The following is a 23,945-nucleotide window of genomic DNA, read 5'->3' as shown; positions in this document are numbered from 1 at the left end:
GGGACAGGAGAAGGGTAAAATGGGTGGATGGGTTTGGCAGCAGGATCACAGGGACAGGCAAAAGGCAAAGTCCATAAACAGATAGGGAATTAAAACTGGGCAGACTGAGCACACAAATGACTGGAAAGCTCCAGGGGAAATACAGCTGGATAGACAGTCTGGTTTAAATGAATGAAACCAGTATAAACACTGAGGGAGTTAAAGGAATTGGGAATGAGTCACTGGATAGATGTGGGAAACCAGGTGAGCACAAAATGACACATGAAAGGCAAAATCAGGCATGAATGAAATAATGAAGAGAAGGAATGTCACAGAAACAGTGTGATGCTGCATGAAGTCAGTGATTCAGTGCTGTTTGAGAACTGGTAGCACTGAGTATAGGTCAGTACTTATAATATGCCACAAGTCTATGCCACCCTATTAGAGCACTTCGCTCTCGCACTGCAGGCCTACTTGTTGTTCCTAGAGTATTTAAAAGTAGAATGGGAGGCAGAGCCTTCAGTTTTCAGGCCCCTCTTCTATGGAACCAGCTTCCAGTTTGGATTTGGGAGACAGACACTATCTCTACTTTCAAGATTAGGCTTAAAACTTTCCTTTTTGCTAAAGCATATAGTTAGGCCTTAGTTATGCTGCAATAGACGTAGGCTGCCGGGGATTCCCATGATGCATTGAGTTTTTCCTTTCCAGTCACCTTTCTCACTCACTATGTGTTAATAGACCTCTCTGCATTGAATCATATCTGTTATTAATCTCTGGCTCTCTTCTACAGCATGTCTTTATCCTGTTTTCCTTCTCCCACCCCAACCGGTCGCAGCAGATGGCCGCCCCTCCCTGAGCCTGGTTCTGCTGGAGGTTTCTTCCTGTTAATAGGGAGTTTTTCCTTCCCACTGTCGCCAAAGTGCTTGCTCATAGGGGGTCATATGATTGTTGGGCTTTTCTCTGTATCTACTGTACAACATAAAGTGCCTTGAGGCGACTTTTGTTGTGATTTGGCGCTATATAAATCAGCTGGTCCACTGATAATTTGGCCATGGCTGGCTATAGCATTTTGCACATAGTTTGAAATATAAGAAGGGACTTTCATATTGCATTGTGTTTGTTTGTCTCTATTCGTAATATTTACATGAAGAAAGTATTATTAAGAGGATATTATGATATCTAAAGATATGCTTTTTAGCTAATTATGTATATAACAGGTTAAAAAACACACTTGACATTGATTAAAAAAAAACAATGTCAGTATAACATATAGGCTTTACTGCCTCCTTGCGAAGGCATTTTTTTTCTCAGCTTCTTTTTCCTCAGTTTCAGAAACTTGACTTGACATTTTGGATTCTGATCCAAAAGTTGTAACCTTTAATCTCCTAAGACCTGGACTCTTCCATGGCATGCATTTTTAATTTCTCTTTGATATTTGGGCATATTGGGACCTGATGAATGTAAAAACAAAGAATTTCAAGATTTTTTTTACCTGATTTTTGTTTCTGAGAGAAATGAGATCCAGATATGAGGACATTTGTTTTAAATGTCAATAGAACAGTGGCAGTATAATGTCTTCGTATCTGGATATCAGGCCCAGTTTTGCTCATTTTGTAGAGCAAAATGTATTATTTTGGTCTAGACATCCCAAAATGCGATGTCCACATATGTGGACGCCAGGTCCTAGGAGGTTAAGAGCTTCTCATGCAGCTCTTAAATGTTCTCTCTAAAGTAAAAAGTGAGTCAAGCACTCGAAAACAGTGCACCATGACAACATTGTTTCCATAACAAAGACTAAAGAAAGCAGCAATACAGTAATAGCTTGCATACACTCGTTTATATCTTTGTATGCATCTTTAAAGTATCTTGAACTTTCAATTATCTTGGGCATTAAAGGTGAACCTGACTAGAAACTATATAGAGAGATAATTAGTGAGTGAAGAATAAAGTTTTCTTGCACATATATCATCACGGATCATGCACTGGCTTAACTTTGGTGCTATCTTGATGTTCTATGTGGTGAGCCGGTTAAAGTTTCTCATCATGCAATCATAAATTTGTCTTTTTGATTACACCCCATCAAATATCGCTCTTATGTGTTCGCACACATTGTCTTTTCATTCTGAAAGATATGAAAGGATTATTCTGTTTCCCAGCTGGTTGTGTTTTACTCAGCTGAAGAGCACTGTAGCCGCTTTAGTTGTGTTGTTCTAAATGGGCATGGAAACACTTGTAGGATTGAGCCTACTTATCTGTTAAGCACCAAAACACTTTACTACAACACACCCTCTGCTGCCAGAGTGAAAGGCTCAGAGCAAAAAATTCAACCCTGCCATCTTTGAGTAATTGCCACCACAATCAAAAATCAGATACGCTATCAAAGAGTTGAACAGACTTTAATTTTATTGGGGATGGAGGGTAAAACAAGCTGACATTTGAATAACCAAACTAACATATATGAGGTGCATAATACGAGAAGAAGAAAGTGGATGGAAAGAGTGCGAGCATGGGCAAGAGGGTGGATAAGAATGATTAAGTTGACTTAGCTGATCCTCTTCCAATATTTATTGGCCTCAACAAATTTGCTGTCGGTGCACAGGCAGGGATAAAAAATGAAGTCAAGGGATCAAGGGAAAATTCAGCAGTCAGATGAATTTTTCAGGTGGAGGGGAACTCAGAAAATGATCATCTGCGTAGCAGAGACAAAAAGGATGCAACAGTTATGAGTTCATTGTTTGCCAACATTGCTTTTGCTTTGTGCCAGTGGATTACGAATTGCTTGGCAGACAGCGGGATGAGCTGTATGTTGATAGGCAGAAACTGAAAGAAATAGAGATGAAGAATGGAAGGCTGTGGAAGAGTTTTCATCTGTCAAGACGGGAACAAAGTTGCTGAAGGATTTACGAGATAGAAGAGAGCAAAAGGAAGCTGGTAATTGAACAGCTTCTGGCCTCGTGATATTATCTCTTCCTGACATGTGCGCATCGCCCATTGATACATGCAGGGAACATGGGGATGATGCCTTTTCACTGCCTTTGTGCCCCCCTCGTTCCTGTTACATTTCTCTCTGTCTTACTGATGACAGTTGCCAAATGACAAGGATGAATGGTGAAAGGAAGGAAGGAAATAAGGAAGGAAAGCACATTACTAAGCATCACTCCTGATTATCTCAAGCATTTTCCCAAAATGTTGAGCTCTGTCTTTTTTTGTCCTTCAACAAGTCATCTTAGACTTTAAACCTCAGGAGCTTCAAAAGGCTAATTGTTACAATAAATGCACTAACACCCTCTGTGTGTGTCTGTCTCTCTCCCTCAGGCTCAGTGTCTCTCAGTGTATTCCTGGTGTCTGTTGCATTCATAGTATGTGCCATTTGGCTGGTAGCTCTGTGTGGCGTCTGCACCTGGTGCCAACGTAAACTGGTAAGTTCCAATACTTATTATTCACATTTTAATGACCATGACATTTGCTTTAAGTCCCCAGCAACCCCAGCAAGAATATATTGTAGATCTTTAATAGGCATCTAGGAAATCACTGTGAAATGGAAACTGAGATGTTGGGTTTTTTCCCCTGGTGAGTAGGTGGCATCATTTATTCTAGAAATAAACTTTTGGAATAAAAATAGTTGCATAATCACTTTGCAGATTCGTGATTTCTTTTCTTTTCAAGTATAGTAAAGAAAATCTAACCAGATACATCAACTGTATCTTTGTTATATCCTACATATTTAAGTGTTTTAGAGGCAGTTGGTACAATTTGTAAGGTCTTGTTTTGGAGGATGACTGGACAAACTGGCTGAGTGTAACATCTGTTTTTTTTTAGGAAGTAAGAAGGTTGTGGAAATTCTGCTGGGCCTTCTCACTGTATGAATAATTCATTATTGGAAGGATCAGCACAGCTTTTTTAATGCCCTGCATAGAAAACAAGATTTTTCATTTATTGTGTGTCCTAACCTTCAAATGAATCGAACGTTTTTGGTGCACAGGATGAAGAAAAAAACCTCATTTTGATATGGTGGTCTTTAAAGAAAAAAAAAGATATATTACTAAATCTTGCACATTTTTATTCAAAAATAAATGAAATGTTATCTGAAATGCAAAATTTTGATATGCAAACAAAGTATGTGCTCATTTGGATGAACAGAGTGTACTGAAATAATACTCTCATGTGCAAGTTGAATGTTTTCTTTTCACTCCTCTGAGAAAATACATGTTGTGAAAGCAAAATGGCCCCAATACTGACCAGTGAATGAAAAAAAACAAACAAACAGTGTTTCTGCATGAAAATTCAAATTAATGTGATTTAACTCTTTAAAGCCTGAACTTTGAAAAAGCTGCCAGAAAATTCCTGTGAGTGTTTAATGAAGCTTCTCACAAGTAAAACAGATTTTAGATATTAATTTGTATATATGTAAGTTTTAATTTGTATAATGTTTTCTGCATGCAACGTTTTACTTTTTGCAATTTATTGCTTAAATATGTTCAGTTTATTTTAGTTTTGTGGGGTTGAGGTGGGGAGATGGGGGTGTCACATTGATGAAAACTCAGTGTCAAAAACTCACAAAGACTCGTGTATTAAATATGGTTCGCTTGTCATTGCAGAGTTAAATCAGCATCAACTTAATTAATACTAGAGACTTGACATACAGCTTTCAGTTTCTCACACTGCAGATGAGAGTTGCAGATCCACTGTGACTGATGGGAAAACTTCTCAAGGTTTGGTCCTCTGCCTTATAACGGAGGGTTGAAGCAAGTCTTTCTTTACAGTCAAACTGTTTCAGAACAACATCTTGTAGCTGTGTAGAAGATTTACAGCTGTATAGACAGTCAGGGTTTCTTCTGAAATATCTGCAGCCTTAAATTGAATGTGTTTGCCTTAAATAGTGTTGTGCTTTTTCTGCGCCATGGCATTAGAAGCAGGAGAGAGGCTGTATATTTGGCTGTGGCGGCGAACATGAACAGAAACCTCTGTAACTGTGGCCGTGGCTCTGAGCCTCGTGCATCATGACAGCCGCTCCATGCTAATGATTAATATGCTAATGAGCGTCACTTTGAGCAATTGGCTGCTCGAGTAACTGTAATTCCTAATTTTGATCTGCTGGCATTTCCCCCACTTTGTCCTCTCTTTCCCCCCCTTCATGCATCTCTTTTGTCCTGTTCGCATCTCTCTCTGTTTGAATAGTGACTGTAGCACAGCAATTCATTCACCACGACAAGCTAAGAGTTAACTGAGCTATTACAGATGAAAAACACCTTCTAAGTAACATTTACAATTGCTCACGACTGAGAAACAAACCCATTTCTTATCTTTGTTTACTTTAAAGTTATCCATATCTCTCTGTGTTTTTGTGTCACCTTCTCTCTGTATAACAAATGATCTGGTTTGTATTTGTCTCTTTGTCACCTTATCACCCCGTCCTTGTCAGAATTTCACTGCTTCTCTCTGCCCTTTTCTAGTATTGTCCCTTGCTTGCATCTGTTGCAACTTTAGTTCTCCCTTCTGCTTGCTTTCTATTTCCTTAAGGTTAAATAAATAATCACAAAAATTATAAGAAATGAGGAACATACATTGTATATACACATATGTTATGTTGGGGGTGGGGGTGCAGATTTTAGATAGTGAAATCTGCAAATAGTGAGTACTATTACCTGAAAAAATAGCTAGAATCTTACCTACTGATCAAAATTTACTGTCAAAGATTTTCTGTCAGCAGATTAATCATTTCATTGACTAACCTCTTTGGCTCTAGTCAGTAAGGATAGTTCAGTATTGCTTGTAATGAACTATTTTTTCTTTCTCTGAGCGAGAAATAACAAGGACAACAGATGCATTTTAAAGGAAATCACTGGATTACAATTTTTTTTCATAACATAACAAATTTGTTTTCCTTTTAAAAAATCAGCTGTTGTCCATTTTTAGTACATGCCCATCCTGCTTTGTTATCTAAAGGTCATTTTAGTTGGTTTTTGGCCATTCCTTGACTCCCAGCAAAAATAAAAAAATAGGGAACCACCCCCCCCCCCCCCACCATCTCATGATGCTTAATCGACGTAATCAACTTTAATTTGATGCAGTGTGGAAAAAAAAATGCACAGAAATAAAAAAAATTTCAAGAATAATTAAATAGATTCAACATCTTTCTTCAACAGAATTGCAGACTGCACACATGGTATCTTCCCAAAGGAAAAAGTACTATAGCTTACTAGGGTATATTAGACTTAATAGTTACTATATACAGTAATGGACTTCTATACATTTTACATCAGATTAAAACTTTGGGTGTAAGATTCAGATAATTATTTATTATTAACTAGACATTTTAAATGAGAATAAGAAAGAAAAGTATGTCTTTGTGCCCCCCTTTTCCCTGTTAATGCCCTATCGGCCCCCCTGGCTAAACTTTGGTAGATCCGCCCCTGCACAGTTACCAGCCGTCAGCTACGTAGAAAAAGATCCTGGAGTAGAAAGTAATATTAAATAAATTCTAACAACAGCTTATCAAGCTTAAACGTGCTGCTGTTGTTCAGCCGCTGGTTTCCTCTTTCTGGTGCAAAGTGGGCCAAAAACAAACGGACTCGCAACAGAAAAGCCGATCAGCTGATCATTAAGCAGTTTGATGATTGAAGTAGCAGCAGGAGAGGGAGGGAGAGAGAGAGAGAAGAGGCGGTCGCTCTATATATCGGTTGTTAAGCGTAACGCAGGAATGCTTTACAAACATTCAGAGATGAACTTACACACTTGCTTTACTTCTCTCTGGGATAACTTTCTCGGAGATGAAATGCCGGTTTGGTAGCGAGGCTACAAACACACACAGCTGCTCTATCACGTGATGCACACTGCTCCGACGCGCTACGGTTATGAGCCGAGTTACGCCATGTTGCAAGTTTTGTGAGGTGCTTTTTTGATATTTAATGGATCGGATTATATTTTTTATTTCTCTCCATATATCTGATCCAGTAATTTACGTCAGTATTGGACCGATACCGATACTTAATATCGGAGTATAGAGGGAAGGAAGAGGGAGGCAGATGCATACAGGCAGGCGAGTGTGGAAGGTGCTGTTGGTCTTTGCTGAACATCCAGGTGTGTGACAAGCATAATGACTGTGTGACTTAGGAGGATGATCCAGAGGGAAGCAGGGCCACACTGCTCTGAACAGGGAATCACCCTCTGTGTCTTTCACATCTCCAGTTCATCTCATGTGACAGTTTTATCATCCTCTGCACAGCTTCATTATTCTAGATCCAGTTTCGAACCTCCCGTCTTGTCTCTTCCTGTTTCTCACTTGGCCCTCCGCTCAGTCGTACTCAGTTGCTTCTGCTTCTCCCCATCCTCCCGATCCTACCGTCTGTTTCTCACATCCTCCCACACTCTGTCAGCATTGTACCTTCTCCAACCTCTCTCCAGCCTCCTGAAGATTTTATGATTTTGCTTAATGATAGATGAGCCGCACTTGATAGCATATACTTGACTGTTATGCCATCCTTCCTTTTCTGAGTCTGTGTACATGTGTTCCAGTGCAGTGTTGTGGCTGGATGTAGGTACAGATCAGGTCAGGGCCCCAAGCGTCGCTCTCTATTGAAGATGTTTGTGGAGTTGAGTTGGACATATGAGAAGAGACATGTTGAATAATAGAGTTTATTTTAGATGCATTGGCGATAAAGTAGAATGCATAAAGAGGCCACCTGTCTGTAGGACACTGAAAGCCGAATTAAGATAAACATTCAGCTCTGTGCAGTGTCTGAAAGCCCCCAGGCTGTGAGCAGCATGATATCTTTCATTGAGTACAAGAGTTGCATTTGAACCAGAAACGGAAATGAAAAATTAGATAAATCTTTTGAAAAAGTTTGATAACTCGATCGTGTGAAAATGCACATTTGCATTGCATTTCTTCTCTAGATAGATAGATAGATAGATAGATAGATAGATAGATAGATAGATAGATAGATAGATAGATAGATAGATAGATAGATAGATAGATAGATAGATAGATAGATAGATAGATAGATTAGACAGCATTTTCATGTATGCATAATAATTCTGCTCTCTTTTTGGTCTTGGTTTACTGCAATGTGGGCCATTTTCAGTGACCTGTTTTGTCTAGACATGAGGAAGCTAAAATTCATTGTGTCCTCTTTCAACTCTGGAAACATCTGTTCGAAGGTTTTTCAGACTACTCTCTTAAATATTTATAAGGTTGCATTAAAAAACTCCACATGGACTAAAGTTTTGACCCAGAGAATCTTTGTTTGTTTTTTTTCATTTAACACTTAATTTAATCAAATGTTTTAACGTTTTCATCCTTAAAGATTTTTTTGTATAAGCTCTCTCTGGAGTTCTGTAAAAATCTTTTTATACTGCTGTTTTTCTCTGTAAAAATCATGTTCAAAACTCGGATTTTTATGAGAAAGTCTGTGACAGCTGCTCTGTGGTGACTTTCTCACTTTTACAGTGAGGTCCATAAATACTTCTGCCTCTGTACACCACCAAAGTGGATTTTAAATCAAGATGTGATTGAAGTGCACCATTTCGACTTTCATCCACAGGAGTTGGCATTGCAATAAAAAACAGTGCATTGCCATTTTTAAAGACACTATTTATTTTCAGATGTGCAAATGTAATCGGCTAATTGACAAGGAGTTTCATGGCTAGTTCAATTCAGTTCAATTCAATTTTATTTATATAGCGCCAAATCGCAATAACAGTTGCCTCAAGGCACTTTATATTGCACAGTAGATCGTACAATAATAGATACAGAGAAAAACCCAACAATCATATGACCCCCTATGAGCGAGCACTTTGGCGACAGTGGGAAGGAAAAACTCCCTTTCAACAGGAAGAAACCTCCGGCAGAACCAGGCTCAGGGAGGGGCGGCGATCTGCTGCGACCGGTTGGGGTGAGAGAAGGAACACAAGATAAAGACATGCTGTAGAAGAGAGACAGAGATTAATAACAGTATGATTCAATGCAGAGAGGTCTATTAACACATAGTGAGTGAGAAAGGTGACTGCAAAGGAAAAACTCAATGCATCATGGGAATCCCCGGCAGCCTACGTCTATTGCAGCACAACTAAGGGAGGATTCAGGGTCACCTGGTCCAGCCCTAATTATATGCTTTAGCAAAAAGGAAAGTTTTAAGCCTAATCTTAAAAGTAGAGATAGTATCTGTCTCCCGAATCCAAACTGGAAGCTGGTTCCACAGAAGAGGGGCCTGAAAACTGAAGGCTCTCCCTCCCATTCTACTTTTAAATACTCTAGGAACAACAAGTAGGCCTGCAGAGCGAGAGCGGACTGCTCTAATAGGGTGATATGGTACTACAAGGTCATTAAGAGAAGATGGGGCCTGATTATTTAAGACCTTGTATGTGAGGAGCAGGATTTTGAATTCAACTCTGGAAGCCAATGAAGGGAAGCCAAAACAGGAGAAATATGCTCTCTCTTTCTAGTCCCTGTCAGTACTCTTGCTGCAGCATTTTGGATTAGCTGAAGGCTTTTCAGTGATTTTTACGACATCTTGATAATAATGAATTACACTAGTCCAGCCTGGAAGTAATAAATGCATGAACTACTTTTTCAGCATCACTCTGAGACGGGATATTTCTGATTTTAGAGATGTTGCGCAAATGGAAGAACGCAGTCTTACATATTTGTTTAATATGTGCATTGAAGGACATATCCTGGTCAAAAATGACTCCAAGGTTCCTCACAGCGTTACTGGAGGCCGAGGTAATGCCATCCAGAGTAAGAATCTGGTTAGACACCATATTTCTAAGCTTTTCAGGGCCAAGTACAATAACCTCAGTTTTATCTGAATTAGGAAGCAGAAGGTTAGTGGCCGTCCAGGTCTTTATGTCTTTAAGACATTCCTGCAGTTTAACTAATTGGTGTGTGTTACCTGGCTTCATGGATAGATAGACCTGGGTGTCATCTGCATAGCAGTGAAAATGTATACTATGTCTTCTAATGATACTGCCTAAGGGAAGCATGTATAATGTAAACAGAATTAGTCCTAGGACTGAACCCTGTGGAACTCCATAATTGACCTTAGTGCGTGAAGAGGACTCTCCATTTACATGCACAAATTGGAGTCTATTAGATAGATATGATACAAACCACTGCAGCGCAGTACCTGAAATACCTACAGCATGCTCTAACCGCGCTACTAGAATATTATGGTCAACAGTATTGAACACTGCACTAGAGCAGGGCGATATGACCAAAAATATTTATCACGATATACATTTGAAAATTTGCGATAACGATATAACTGACGATATAATTGACACTAGACAAAATACTTTACAACTCCACAACTTTATTAGTGCAAAAAAAACCCATCAATGTATTTTCACTTAAACAAGCAGCTGTTTTTTATTTGCATTAAAGTTATATAAAAATGTAACTGTGCAAATGCAAATTCCTTGCTGACAGTTTAACCAAAAGGCATTTCCAGTGAAAACCATAACCCTAACCATGTAGACTATCCACAAAACTTAACCCTCCTGTTATGTTGGTTTCCAGGAACACTAATTATGTTCCTGGGTCAATTTGACCTGGGGCATGTTTACTCATCCAAAAGTGTCAGAAACACTGGCATTGATTATTTTACAGTTTTGTTTTATAATTTAGATTTTTTTTTTTTTTTCTGTAGTGATGCAGATGACATATGACATCTCTTCTGTTCTGGGTGAATCTGACCCGCAACATAACAGGAGGGTTAAAAAGAGGTTATATACACACACAATACGGTAATATTATGTTGAAGCACAGTACGTATCACTCCGTGAGGCTCCTGCCTATGATAGCCGTAATGCTCCGACAATCCATCAAGCATTGCGGGTTCGTAGCTTAGCAAAGTCGTACTGAAACATTTGACAGATTTTTGAGCGCCGTGTACATAAAATCATTTCGAGGTCAGTAAACACAACCAGAATTCATACATAAGGCACACGGGATTATAAGGGGCACTGTCGATTTTCAGAAAAATCAAAGGATTGATTTTAAGTGTGAGTTTGTCAACCTAAAACAAATGGGATGTTACAGTTAAAGCCTGGCAAATGATCTCAAGGGAGGAAACACAGCATTTGTTTCCTCTCTTAAAGATGACAGTCTGCACTTTAGCCACATCTTTATTGTTTGAATTAAAATCCACTGTGGATGATGTGTACATATAATGTAAGGAAGAGCAGCACAGCAAATCCTGATGTCAGACTGTCCTCATCATTTCTTTATGTTACCTACATGGCTGCGGGACGAGTAGCTGTTAAGTGTGTCACTAGCAGTATGTCTGCCCTGGGTGTGAACTCACTGCTCAGCCGGCTTTTAAATTTGTATGTTTTCTACATTTGTAGGGTCCCTCAAACAGCAGGAAAAGTACAAGTAGTACACAATATAATGTTTGTGTTCAAGCAACACCACTATGGCTGCTTTTCTCTCGGCCTGACATTAAAATTCACCTTTGTTTGTCGAAGCTGTGACGAGAGTGCAGGAAGGAATCACGTCACACCTTCGGCCTCAAACAGCTTCTAAGAGACACACTGAGAAAAAGCAAGAAAACGAGAAAAAGATTAAAATAATATAAATACCTGCCCTTCAACACTCAATTAGTCAGCATTTGCGAAATTAATGTTAAATTTAAAATGTCACCACCACATTTCAAGTTTGAGTTTTTTACCCCTCTGGCATGGTGCGATATTCTTATTAATAGTCCGTAGAGAGGATTGGTATATATTTTTTATGAAAATATGCATATGTAATTAAAACGCATGTCAAGTTGATTTTGTGGATAATTAATTACAGCAACAGATGGTAATGTAGCTGAAATCTTCAAATAGGAACGAGTCCAACATGTAATTTGCCTCAAAGCAAACATAAAAAAGTCTAACAGCAATTTTATGTCTTGCCTATTTGGTGGACACTTTATTACATATGTGCACCTCATGTCGTTGTCGTGAGCTTATAATGGAAAAACATTATGTAAGAAGCGAGAGTCGGTGTGACTCAGCGGGAAAGAGCTCAGTGTTATCACCCCCAAGAGTTTAATAAATACGGAGTTCAATAAAACATAGAGGTCAATAACTGTAACTACTGTATATTGCTTTGCTGAAAGCACTATCCATTAAGTAGAAAATATTTGCACAGAGTAGGTAAGATACGGTTTATAAGCCATCGCAGCAGCAATGTATGCAGTTACGTTGCCCGGTTGGAATTTCACCGTCTCCCAAATGAGCTGGCTTCACCTTAAAAAGCAGCTGTTTTCGGTTTGAGAGGAAACCCTTTAGATTTCCAGTCTGTAAATGTGTTTTTTTCCCTTTTATATAAGATCTGACATATCATTGTTTCATATCATATCACAGATTTTTTCGATGCCGAGGTTTAATTGCATGACCCGCAGCTTTTTTATATATGGTACAGCCCAGCATCTGATTTCACCTACTGCGACACTACAGTAAAGGCATGTCAGTTAGATTTCCATTACATTTTATTGACTCTTCCTGGCAGCGATGGAGAATTTAACTTATTTGTTCAATCTTAACTATCAAAACATGCACAGCAATCTCCACAAGCACGGGAAGCTTTTTCAGAAAACAAAAGCTGTTGTAGACCCAAAAACTACTTTGATTTTTTTGAGGAGACACACATCACAGCATAGGCGCAGTGGTGGTATGTGCAGGCCCTCCGGCTATGCTGTAACTACAGCTTCAGCTGTAATAAACAATGCGGTGGCACCTCCGAAGGCTTTCACGAATGACTTCCTGTTTTGAAATCTTGAGTTATCTCATTATCTTAATGTGTCTGATTTCACTTTAAGTCTGATGTAGCCTGCAGCTGCGCTGTGTGTGTGTGTCTGCGTGTGTGCTTCTTGTGTGCGAAAACATTTTTGCCCATGTATCATGCATGTGAGATTGTGTATTTGCATCTCATTTTAGTTAAGTGGTCCCTGGCATCAAACTCTTCCCTCATTTATTACATTTTACAACATGTGTTGGAACCTGATGTTATTCTAAAAACCTGAGTAATGAACACTTGACTTGCACAGATGCCTTTATAAACGATGAGAAACACGCCTCTAAGATGTGTGTCCCTCTTACTCTCTCTGTCTCTCTCGTGTCTTTGCAGGGGAAGAGGAATAAGCCCGGGATGGAGGCTGCCAGCTCTCCAGATTCAGTGAGAGGTCGAGGGGAAAATAAAGCCATCAAGTAGGTGTCAGGGAGGGAGTAGATGGGGCACGTGGGAATAATGTATGATGTGGTGATAGTATCACATTTAAACAGCTATTTGTGATTGCAAACTAATCTTGTAGCTCTGTGCGTGGACTCAAATGCTTTCCCTGAAATTATGCCCTAAAGATAGTGAGCATTTATCATATATATATATATATATATATATATATATATATCTATACGATGTGTGACGCTGCTACTGTGCCCATAAAAAAAAACTACCTGATTTAAATTTGTCCTTGGGCAGCTCTGGACCACTTCCAACATTGCTGCTATTTTTAGATCACTCTTTGAAAATCATGTTCTGACCTCCTGGTCTGCTGATGTAAATCAAAGGCTGCATTATGGTAAATGGTCTTTACCTTATATTTAAACCCCTCCCCAATTTTTTGACATAGCAACAGCCTGCTCACCGTTTGCTCTAGTTGGAATTAATAGAAATAAACACACTAAGCTAATTGTTAAGATTAGGATATCGACAGCTATGAATATACTTCTGCCCCTGTTTCAAATATAATTAAGCATTATTGAATACAAGAGGGTGACGCTAACAACTTGCCACAAATCTATTAGCTTTTTTGAGCTATTTCCTTTGACGTTTTTATTCTGAGTGCATACCTGACTTGTTTTTTTTTTGGTGTTTTAAATTCATACTGACTTTTCTCCCTTGCCTCCTTATCTCCTTTGTTTTGTTTCCTCATCATTGACAGCGTGATAAAACACACAGGTCACGTCCTTCCATCCTCCTCCTTTCTGAGCGTTTTGACCTACTTTTCATGATACTGGGTGACCATAAACTTGTAGTCATCCTGTAGCCAAATTCATGTTAAATTTATTTTAAAAGTATTTAAAAAGAGTATTTTTCTTTTTAGATTTTCTTTTTAATTTATTTATCAACATTTCTCGAGATCTGCTTTGTTTTCTCTTCTTTATATATGTCTGTGATTGTTTACTGCTCTCACCTGTCTCACCTTTTGCTTTCTCTCTGGCTACAGCGATCTAGACAGAGACTTTTGGAATAACAATGACAGCAGCAATGTCCAACAGAGGTGGAGCTCCTACCCACCCAAGGAGTTCCTCTTAAACATGTCTCCCTATGCACCCTACGGAGACCCCCGCCTCACGCCCAAGTGAGTCTCATTCATGTCTGGTAAGGGACTCCTCTGTCTGGGCAGGGCTGTAATGAACAGGGGCTTCTGTACAACGCTGTAGGAGTGGTCAACATAATAAAATCTTTTGCTCTTTGAGGTCATAGGTATGAGACAAATAGCACAAAAATATTCCAAATCAAAGGCTGATCAATACACAACTCAGAGCAGTGAAAAGATCACATTTAATAGCCTAAAGCATAGGTGTCAAACTCTGGCCCGTGGGCCAAATTTGGCCCGCAGCCTAATTACATTTGTCCCGCGAAGCCATACCAAATTACTATTAGAGCTGGCCTACTGGTATTATACAGCTAATATATATATTGTTTAGTATTAAGCTTTGCTTGTTCCATATTCAGTTTTTCAGCAAAACTTGTTTGAGTCCATAAGAAAAGATTCATTCTTATATCTAGAGGAAGATTTTTTTTCAATAAATATTAACGTTAGCCCGCGACTTTGTTCCAGTTTTGAATTTTGGCCCACTGTGTATTTGAGTTTGACACCCCTGGCCTAAAGGGAAACAGAAAGCCTGATTTTGTAACGCTGTCAGATCACATATCTTTTAAATGGAATTCTCCCCTCTTCCCCGGTAATCCTCATGTTTTTGCATTCAGGCATGTCCACAGTGAGGTGGTGTTTAGTATGCACTGCTGGCCATACAGCAGCTGATAGAGATGTGCAGCACCATCCCTTAATATCTGTGATTCCTTGGGCTGCGCTGACACTAACTAAAATTATGCACAATTTCCAAACTGCTGCTTTCAGACAGAAAGGCTGCAGTTGTATAGGAGTTTGAGCCCTGTGTCTTTAAAACAATACAGAAGAGTAAACTGGGGAAGCAACAGTATAGTTTGCTCTTAAATCACATACAGCGTGTACAAATGAATGTCTTTGATAGCTCCACTGCTTACAGCCCTGCTAACTTCACCTGGGTAGACCCTCCCTACCTCTCACCTGCAGCCCATGGACTGTTACCATGGAGACGGACAACCCTCAGAGAAAAGATCCCACTGTTTAACAAAACTTTTCCCCATTCCCCACTCAACGCCAAATATTAAAATCTTCTTTTCAGGATTGTGTAATAAATAACCAACATCCACAGAGGGTTGAACATAGTGCACTAAGAAAATGAGTTTTTCAGTTTTTGTCAGGATTACTTTGACATTCAGAGAAGTACAGTGGGGCAAAAAAGTATTTAGTCAGCCACCGATTGTGCAAGTTCCCCCACTTAAAATGATGACAGAGGTCAGTAATTTGCACCAGAGGTACACTTCAACTGTGAGAGACAGAATGTGAAAAAAAAAATCCATGAATTCACATGGTAGGATTTGTAAAGAATTTATCCGTAAATCAGGGTGGAAAATAAGTATTTGGTCACCTCAAACAAGGAAAATCTCTGGCTCTCACAGACCTGTAACGTCTTCTGTAAGAAGCTTTTCTGTCCCCCACTCGTTACCTGTATGAATGGCACCTGTTTGAACTCATCATCTGTATAAAAGACACCTGTCCACAGCCTCAAACAGTCAGACTCCAAACTCCGCCATGGCCAAGACCAAAGAGCTTTCGAAGGACACCAGGAAAAGTATTGTAGACCTGCACCAGACTGGGAAGAGTGAATCTACAATAGGCAAGCAGCTTGGTGTGAAAAAATCAACTGTGGGAGCAATCATCAGAAAATGGAAGACATACAAGACCATTGATAATCTCCCTCGATCTGGGGCTCCACGCAAGATCTCATCCCGTGGGGTCAAAATGATCATGAGAACGGTGAGCAAAGATCCCAGAACCACACGGGGGGACCTGGTGAATGACCTGCAGAGAGCTGGGACCAAAGTAACAAAGGTCACCATCAGTAACACACTACAACGGCAGGGAATCAAATCCCGCAGTGCCAGACGTGTTCCGCTGCTGAAGCCAGTGCATGTCCAGGCCCGTCTGAAGTTTGCCAGAGAGCACATGGATGATACAGCAGAGGATTGGGAGAATGTCATGTGGTCAGATGAAACCAAAGTAGAACTTTTTGGTATAAACTCAACTCGTCGTGTTTGGAGGAAGAAGAATACTGAGTTGCATCCCAAGAACACCATACCTACTGTGAAGCATGGGGGTGGAAACATCATGCTATGGGGCTGTTTTTCTGCCAAGGGGACAGGACGACTGATCTGTGTTAAGGACAGAATGAATGGGGCCATGTATCGTGAGATTTTGGCCAAAACCTCCTTCCATCAGTGAGAACTTTGAAGATGAAACGAGGCTGGGTCTTCCAACATGACAATGATCCAAAACACACCGCCCGGGCAACAAAGGAGTGGCTCCGTAAGAAGCATTTGAAAGTCCTGGAGTGGCCTAGCCAGTCTCCAGACCTCAACCCCATAGAAAATCTGTGGCGGGAGTTGAAAGTCCGTGTTGCTCGGCGACAGCCCCAAAACATCACTGCTCTCGAGAAGATCTGCATGGAGGAATGGGCCAAAATACCAGCTACTGTGTGTGCAAACCTGGTAAAGACCTATAATAAACGTTTGACCTCTGTCATTGCCAACAAAGGTTATGTTACAAAGTATTGAGTTGTATTTTTGTTATTGACCAAATACTTATTTTCCACCCTGATTTACGAATAAATTCTTTACAAATCCTACCATGTGGATTCATGGATTTTTTTTTTCACATTCTGTCTCTCACAGTTGAAGTGTACCTCTGGTGCAAATTACTGACCTCTGTCATCATTTTAGGTGGGGGAACTTGCACAATCGGTGGCTGACTAAATACTTTTTTGCCCCACTGTATGATTATTTGCTTTCTGGCTGACATGACATGATACTACTCATGTAGTATGTTTTATTAAGAGCTAAAGCTTCTTTTTTCAAACTGAGAATGAACTAAGGGGCTGCACCAGAATCCAGTAAAAAATAAATAAATAAGGGAGGATTACTTTGGAGTGTAGCATGCAAAATAGTAAATCCCCTTTAAATATAAATCTGCAGTCAAGATGTGGTCAGATTAGCTTGAGTTCAGAGGTCTGAAGAAAAAGTGACTTCTTCAGCAAAACATGTAATAGGCACACCGGTCCAGTTTGTCCATTTCATGCTTTGCCTCTCCAAAACGTGAACATGCAGAAGTTGTATTGTGCATGCAGAAGTTGAATTACCAGCGGAGATGATGTATGAAGTTCATTTCAGGGTGCCTAATTGCCAGAAACGATTAAGCTGTGCGGCTAATATGTATTTACATGTAAATGTGTTCATAATGTCTAATAAAATGCTTTCCTGTGATTATTTTCATGTGGGCTTGAAATAAAATGTTTCCCTCTGTTGTTACTGCAACTTCTGCATGTGTATCTGTTTCACATTTTGGAGAGGCAAAGCGTGAAATGGACGCAGTGGACCAGCATGACCAGCATGTAATATCTGTAATATCGGGTTGTAATGTTGGTCCAGGATCAACATTGCATCTGACCAATCACGTTGTTGTGATGTCATAACTTTGGAATGTGGAGCAAAAAGAAAAAAGAAGCTTTTGTTAATATAAAACCCTCTTCATGAAAAAAAATTATTAACATTTCCAGTGTTTTCTTTATTAATTTGAACAGTGTAATAAATATATTATCAAGTTAGGTTTCCTAGCCAGATTTATGTTACTGATATTAGTATGCCAGTGATAGTTTTTAATAGCATTAGCTATTTTTTTGGCTAATGCTAAGACATTGTGACTCGTCAGTTGCTATGTTGATTCTGGACTACAATTGTTATGATGATAGGAGGATAGTAACAACACCAATTCGTTGATATTATGCTCAGTTTTTCCACTGAAGAAGAAGTGAAAAGCTATACCCAAATGAACAAACCAAACTGTATCGGATTTCCTTATCTTGATTATTGAACATGCACCAAATAAAGAGGCAGCTTCATTAATGTAAATGCAGAAGGCTTACAACAATGGGTGAACTGGTTACACTAAAAAAACGGGAAAAGTTCTTTGAACAGTTAATTCCAAATGTTGCAAAACTGCTCAAATGCAGTCCAATGCCCAGGTCAGCTCGACCCAGCAGAGCAGCTTTTCAGTTATTGAAGACAAAACTGACCCAGAAGCAAGCAGCAACTGAAAGTAGCAGCAGTTAAGGCCTGGAAGAGCATCTCAAGGGATGAATGGGTTCTTTCATCTAATTACTGAAAACAATCCTTATATTTAAATAATGTTAGCTTGTAGCTTGAAAATGAGTAACTGTGTGTAAACATGGCTGCAATTCCTGAACAGTTAATTCTAAATTTTTGTTACAAATCTTGAATGAAAAGTGAAAGTTCACACTTTCAGTATTATATTCAATATCTGAGGGTGGTACTTTCTTCTTTCCACCAGAAAACAAATAATTGTATTTCTCAAAATGTCCATCTGTTCCTTTAATGACGTGGTTTTTGGTCTGACTTTTTTCACTGTTTTGTTTTGGGGGGTTTTGTGAGTGTAAAGTTACGTGTTTTTACCCCCACTCCCCTTTCTCCTTCACTCTTTCTGTGTTTTCTGCTTGTTGTCACTACTCGTACTATCACTCATAGTACTTTGAGTGCTTTAAGCCTCCCCGATAGCCCTCCTGAGTCTAGTCTACTAAGCCTTATTCCAAAAATAGTGATACTGTATCCTTGGTGTACAGTGCAACGTCTGTTTCATATCAACCTCCATTCCATCATTTAGATGCACCTCACACAGTCACTGAGGCATTAAGTGAACCTGTTCTTTCTTATTTTCTCTAATTATAACTCACTTGACTCTTTCAAAACCACCGGGCGCTCAGTTATTTGGTGTCTGTGCAGTGGTGCTGAAATTATTTTTAAATTCAGCGAACAGCAGTGATTATAGCTTTTGTTGTGATTGCATTTCATTCTGTTATTGACAAGATTAATTCTGTGTGGCATTTGATAAGATAGTAATGGTGAGATTTCTGAATAGGGTGATAGTGGATCACTGAGCTATTTCATAGTCCTTACTGTGGCGATTCCTTTGTACAAAGCAAGTTTGTTTAGCAGCTTTCAAAGGTGTCTTTCTGAGGTAAATCGAAAATTACTGTTTGGAAACAGTTCAGACAAATTATATCTAAAAGCAAGGAAAAAAGGGATCAAGTCACGAAAAAGAACATGTTATTCAAGTAATGATATTCAAGTTGTGATTAATTATATCACATTCATCATTGCAAAAACAATCATTCACTTAACTGTCAGCCTACACTTAATGCTTGAATGTCGTTGTGGACGCCCTCCTGTTGTTCACCTGTGTGTCGTGTGATTTGTCCTCAATCAAAAGGTCCCGTACTGATCTCAGCGTTCTGTCTGTACTCGTCTCTGTGACGTCCGAGTCCAGGTCAGCTGGGGTTGGGTTTGTGGCATGCTGAGAAGAAAAGAGGACACTTTATATTTTTTTATTTCAATGGGAATATTTGCAAATTAAGTGAAATATTTTATGCAAATGCATAAAAGTGCTGCAGGCGAGTTCTTGTGAACAGACTATAGCATTCTGTTTTCATACCCTGCAGTCTTAAAATGTGAAAATGACGCATTTGCATCATTTCTCGGCTGTTATGCCTGCCTCCGAGAGCCAGCGGCTTGGTCACTGCTGTGTACATGTATGAGTGAAATGGGCAGAATGTCGGGTTCTTGTGGTCCTTTTCTTACCTTAAACTAGGATATAGTGGACTGAGCAGCTACAATAACAAAGGTTTTCTGAATATCACTCCACACTTAGTGAGAATCTGTGTAAATTCGACATTAAGAAGTTGCTTTAATAACATATTTTACAATGAACAGAGTAAGCTTTTGTGCAGCTTTGAACTGAATTATTGTAAATATGTTTTGCCCCCTTTTAGTCCCCAAAGAGTGAGATGACTGTCCTCTCCAATTTAGTCAAAGCATTGGTGACGAGCAGCTGCTCTTCCACGTTTTTGTTATTCACTGGACACTTGTGGCTAGACTGAGTGCCTGTGAAGTGTCTTAGTCATCGATTTGACTAACTCATAACACTTTTGCTCTCCGGCTCTGTGCGTCTGTCTCTCGTCTATCTCTCTCTTTTTTGTTTTGTTTGTACCTTCTCGTGGGTCTGTCTGTCCGTGTTTTCCTTGTCTACGACCCACCCCACCGTTCCACCCAGTGGGGCTGTGGATAAGGGTGGGCAGGGTGGTGCTGGACCCTCACCGGGGGCCAGTGACAGCGGGGGTGGTGCTTGCTCTGGGACTGGGGCAGGGCCCAGTCGCAGCGACAGCGTGCGGAGCATGGTGACGGGGGGCAGCAAGGCCGGGCGCTGGCAGACGGTCCAGAGCCACATGCATGCCGGAGGCCTGCGGTTTAGCAAGTGAGTGGCGCATGGTGACATGGGGCACGCATGAGGGGCTACAGTGGGCACAACAGCAGCATGGTGTGGCAATCAAGGAAGTGAGTCTGTAAAAATATCATGGATGGAGTAGTTGCATGTACTCTTTTTTTTGTTCTTTTTACACATTTGAAACCCTGTGCAGGTGAAGACAATGTAAAGCAGGCTTTAAAGAGAAGATGCTTTGCAGAATGCACCTGCTATGCATGAGTAACCGTTTAAACCTCTTGGCTACAGAGAGGTTCCTCACTCATAAACAAATGCCATTTTTATGTCAGCTGCCAACCAAGTGATGTTGCAGACAAAGCAAATTCACGCAGCCATACTGTTCCTCTGCAGGCTCCAATTTGCTGAAGGCTGTAACAGTTTCAAGAATTTCAGACAAAACAGATGCTCTCTGAAGATCTTCAGAAACGACATGTTCATTCATCTGAAGTAACAGCTTTTTAAACTCTGAGTGGGTTGCTGGATAAACAGCAGGAGAGCAGTTTTATCCGGGCTAGTGACACGAATGAACCTTCTGTTAGTAACTGCTGGATGAATATGATAAGATGATACTGTAAACAACATCATTCGATAACGGTGCTGCGTAGTGGGAGGAGGTAGTAAAAGTTACCCAAAGTTTGAGCAGTTTATTGCTTGCATTGACATGAAACTCCCTTTAATTAATCAGGGCAAAAGTCTGAAAACTGGATTCTTTTTTTGCTAAAGAGTCAGTGTGAGTAAACTGTAAATACATACAGTAAATACAAACACAAGGATGTTATCTCTCAGAAACCAAAGGGAAATACGTATACGTAAAGACTAGGGCCAAGTTACAGGATGGCCCCAGTCTTCATTTTGCGTTAACCAAAACAGTCCCAAGTTTCTAAAACTTTGAAGTAGAAATACAAAATAGACTCAGGATAGCTATTTGTTAGCTATAACCTTTCTGTGTGACCTTTACACATTCTTCCACTCATCCCAGGCCCCACTGTGACCCTTCTTTGGATAAGTGGTTAAGAAAATGAATGGATGGAATTAACAGCTGCCCTCATTGTGTGGCATTAAAAAACGCACACAAGCTTAATGTAACAGCTTCGTTGCAGAGATAAAGATTTATGATTTGGTGTCATTTCTAGTGATGTGCGATACCACTGATTTCCTTTCCGATCCGACACCAAGTAAAATTCAGGGTGGTATCGACGATACTGATCCGATACCGATACTTTGTACAAAAACGTATTTCAGTTATTGTATCTCAAATTATAGCGTCATAATGATTACAGGACATCGGATTACTTGTTCTTATCGTTTAATAATGCACAGTTAACATATAGAAATAAGAAAACTGAAGTTGTGCGCTATTTGAACACGTTGCCTGCCTGCAGCACTAAAGGACTCTGTGAGAGACGTCTGTCTCGCCCTAGCAGCACCTGTCCCTGTCCTCCTCTTCAGTTCGCCTCAACATAAGCTCATCATATTCTGTGATATGATTTACTCTGAAGTGCTTGATGAGGTTAGTAGTGTTGCCACAACACCTCACTTTCTCGCCACATGTATTGCAAACTACGTCTCAACCGTTTTTGTGGAAGTAAAATACGTCTGCACATGACTCCATTTACGCTCAGCCATTGTTGTGAGTGTGCACACCAAGGGGCTGGACACATTTATACAGACGTACTTTGCACATGACTATGACAGGCGAAAGACTAAGTAGTTCCTTCCAATGTAGACAATCCAAATGATACAGTTTCTTTCCACTCTGTTCCTGTTAATGATAACCTACAAATTTACCCTAAATTACTAAAATATCGATATTTTAATATGAGTATCGATTCTGGAACATAAATGACTGGTATCGGAGGAATCGATATTTCAGTATCGATCCGCACATCACTAGTCATTACTATACAGTGCTATGACAAAGTTTTTGCCCCTTTCCTGATTTCTTCCTTTTATTTTTTTATTATGGCATATTTGACACACTTACAAATTTCAGATAGTCAAAGAAATTTTAATTTTAGACAAAGATAACCAGAGTAAAAACAAAATTCATGTTAAGGGAAAAATGCTATCCAAGCCAGCCTGACCCTCTATGAAAAAATAATTGCCACCTAAACCTAATAACTGGTTGTGCCCCTCTCAGTAATCAATAGAGCATTTGCAATAACTGACAATGAGTCTATTATATCCCTGTGGAGGACTTTTGGCCAACCCTTCTTTGCAGAATTGTTTGTAATCCAGCCACACTGGAGGGTTTTCCAACGGTCATACCAAAGCATCATAATCAGATTTAAGTCCAGATTTTGAGTAGGACACTGACAACTTGACTTATACTGCCACATAAGCCAAGTGTCCTTGAGCTTCAGAGCATGAACTAACAGCTGACAATTGTGCTTCAGGGTTTTCTGGCAGAGAGCAGAATTCACATTTCCATCAAGAATGTCGTCCAAGTCCCGAAGCAGCAAAGCAGCCCCAGACAAGCACACTATCACCACCATGTTTGATTGTTGATATGATGTTCTTTAGATGCTCTGTTAGTTTTACATCAGCCGTAACGGGATTCAAACCATCCAAAACGTTCAGCTTTTGTTGTGTCAGTTCACAGAATATTTTCCTTAAATTTTTTGGCCAATGTGAGACAAGCTTTTTGCTCAGCAGTGGTTATCACCTTTGAACTCTTGCTTGGGTGCCATTTCTGCTCTGTCTCTTTGTGAATCATGAATTATGACCTTAAGTGAGGCCTGCAGTACTGCACTTTGGTGTTCTGGGTTTTTTGCGATGAGTCCTGGATGAGTCGTTGATGCACTCTTGGAGTAATTTTGGTAAGCCAGCCACTCCTGGGAAAGTTCACCACTGTTGCAAGCCTTGCACCTCCATTTGTGGATAATGGCTCTCACTGTGGTCCACTGGATTCCTAAAGCCTTAGAAAAAGCTTTGTAACCCTTTTCAGACTGATAGATGTCAATGACTTTGACATCTTGAGTTTTTTTTGGTCGTGTCAGACAGGTTTAAGTGATATCTTGGGGGCGGTTACTTTTTCACACAGGGCTAGGTAGGTTTGGACCCCTTTTTTTACCTTAGTAAATGAAATCACTATTTTAAAACTGCAAATTTGATGACGTGAAATATGTAAGTGTGAGAAAACATTTAAAAAAGAAATGCATGTTATCCAACAATGTAAATCATCACAAATAGTGCTTTCTAAACTACAATTAAGTGAATTTTTGCAATTATAATTTGTCAAACAAACTGGTTGCTGAAAGC

The 23,945-nt window shown here is 39.8% G+C and overlaps 1 protein-coding gene across 3 annotated transcripts in view; it reads left to right on the top strand.

Annotated features, from left to right (window-relative positions):
- The window catches only part of syt7b (synaptotagmin VIIb), a 123,623-nt gene that overhangs the window by 52,024 nt on the left and 47,654 nt on the right, over nucleotides 1-23,945 (top strand). Inside the window, exons 2-5 of one of the 3 annotated variants that reach the window (XM_085270192.1) lie at nucleotides 3,295-3,398; nucleotides 13,097-13,176; nucleotides 14,196-14,330; nucleotides 20,478-20,678. In XM_085270192.1, the coding sequence (XP_085126318.1) occupies nucleotides 3,295-3,398; nucleotides 13,097-13,176; nucleotides 14,196-14,330; nucleotides 20,478-20,678 (520 nt within the window). Of the gene's footprint in view, nucleotides 1-3,294; nucleotides 3,399-13,096; nucleotides 13,177-14,195; nucleotides 14,351-20,477; nucleotides 20,679-23,945 lie in introns of all 3 variants that reach the window. The other 2 variants (XM_085270202.1, XM_085270212.1) reach the window with 2 other exon arrangements.

Source organism: Mchenga conophoros, linkage group LG1 (assembly GCF_057382185.1).
Source record: "Mchenga conophoros isolate Kocher_MC1m ecotype Shallow Benthic linkage group LG1, M_conophoros_male_GT1.1, whole genome shotgun sequence".
Taxonomy (NCBI): domain Eukaryota; kingdom Metazoa; phylum Chordata; class Actinopteri; order Cichliformes; family Cichlidae; genus Mchenga; species Mchenga conophoros.
Note: the sequence above shows the minus strand (reverse complement) of the source record. Positions and strands in the feature narration are given on the sequence as shown.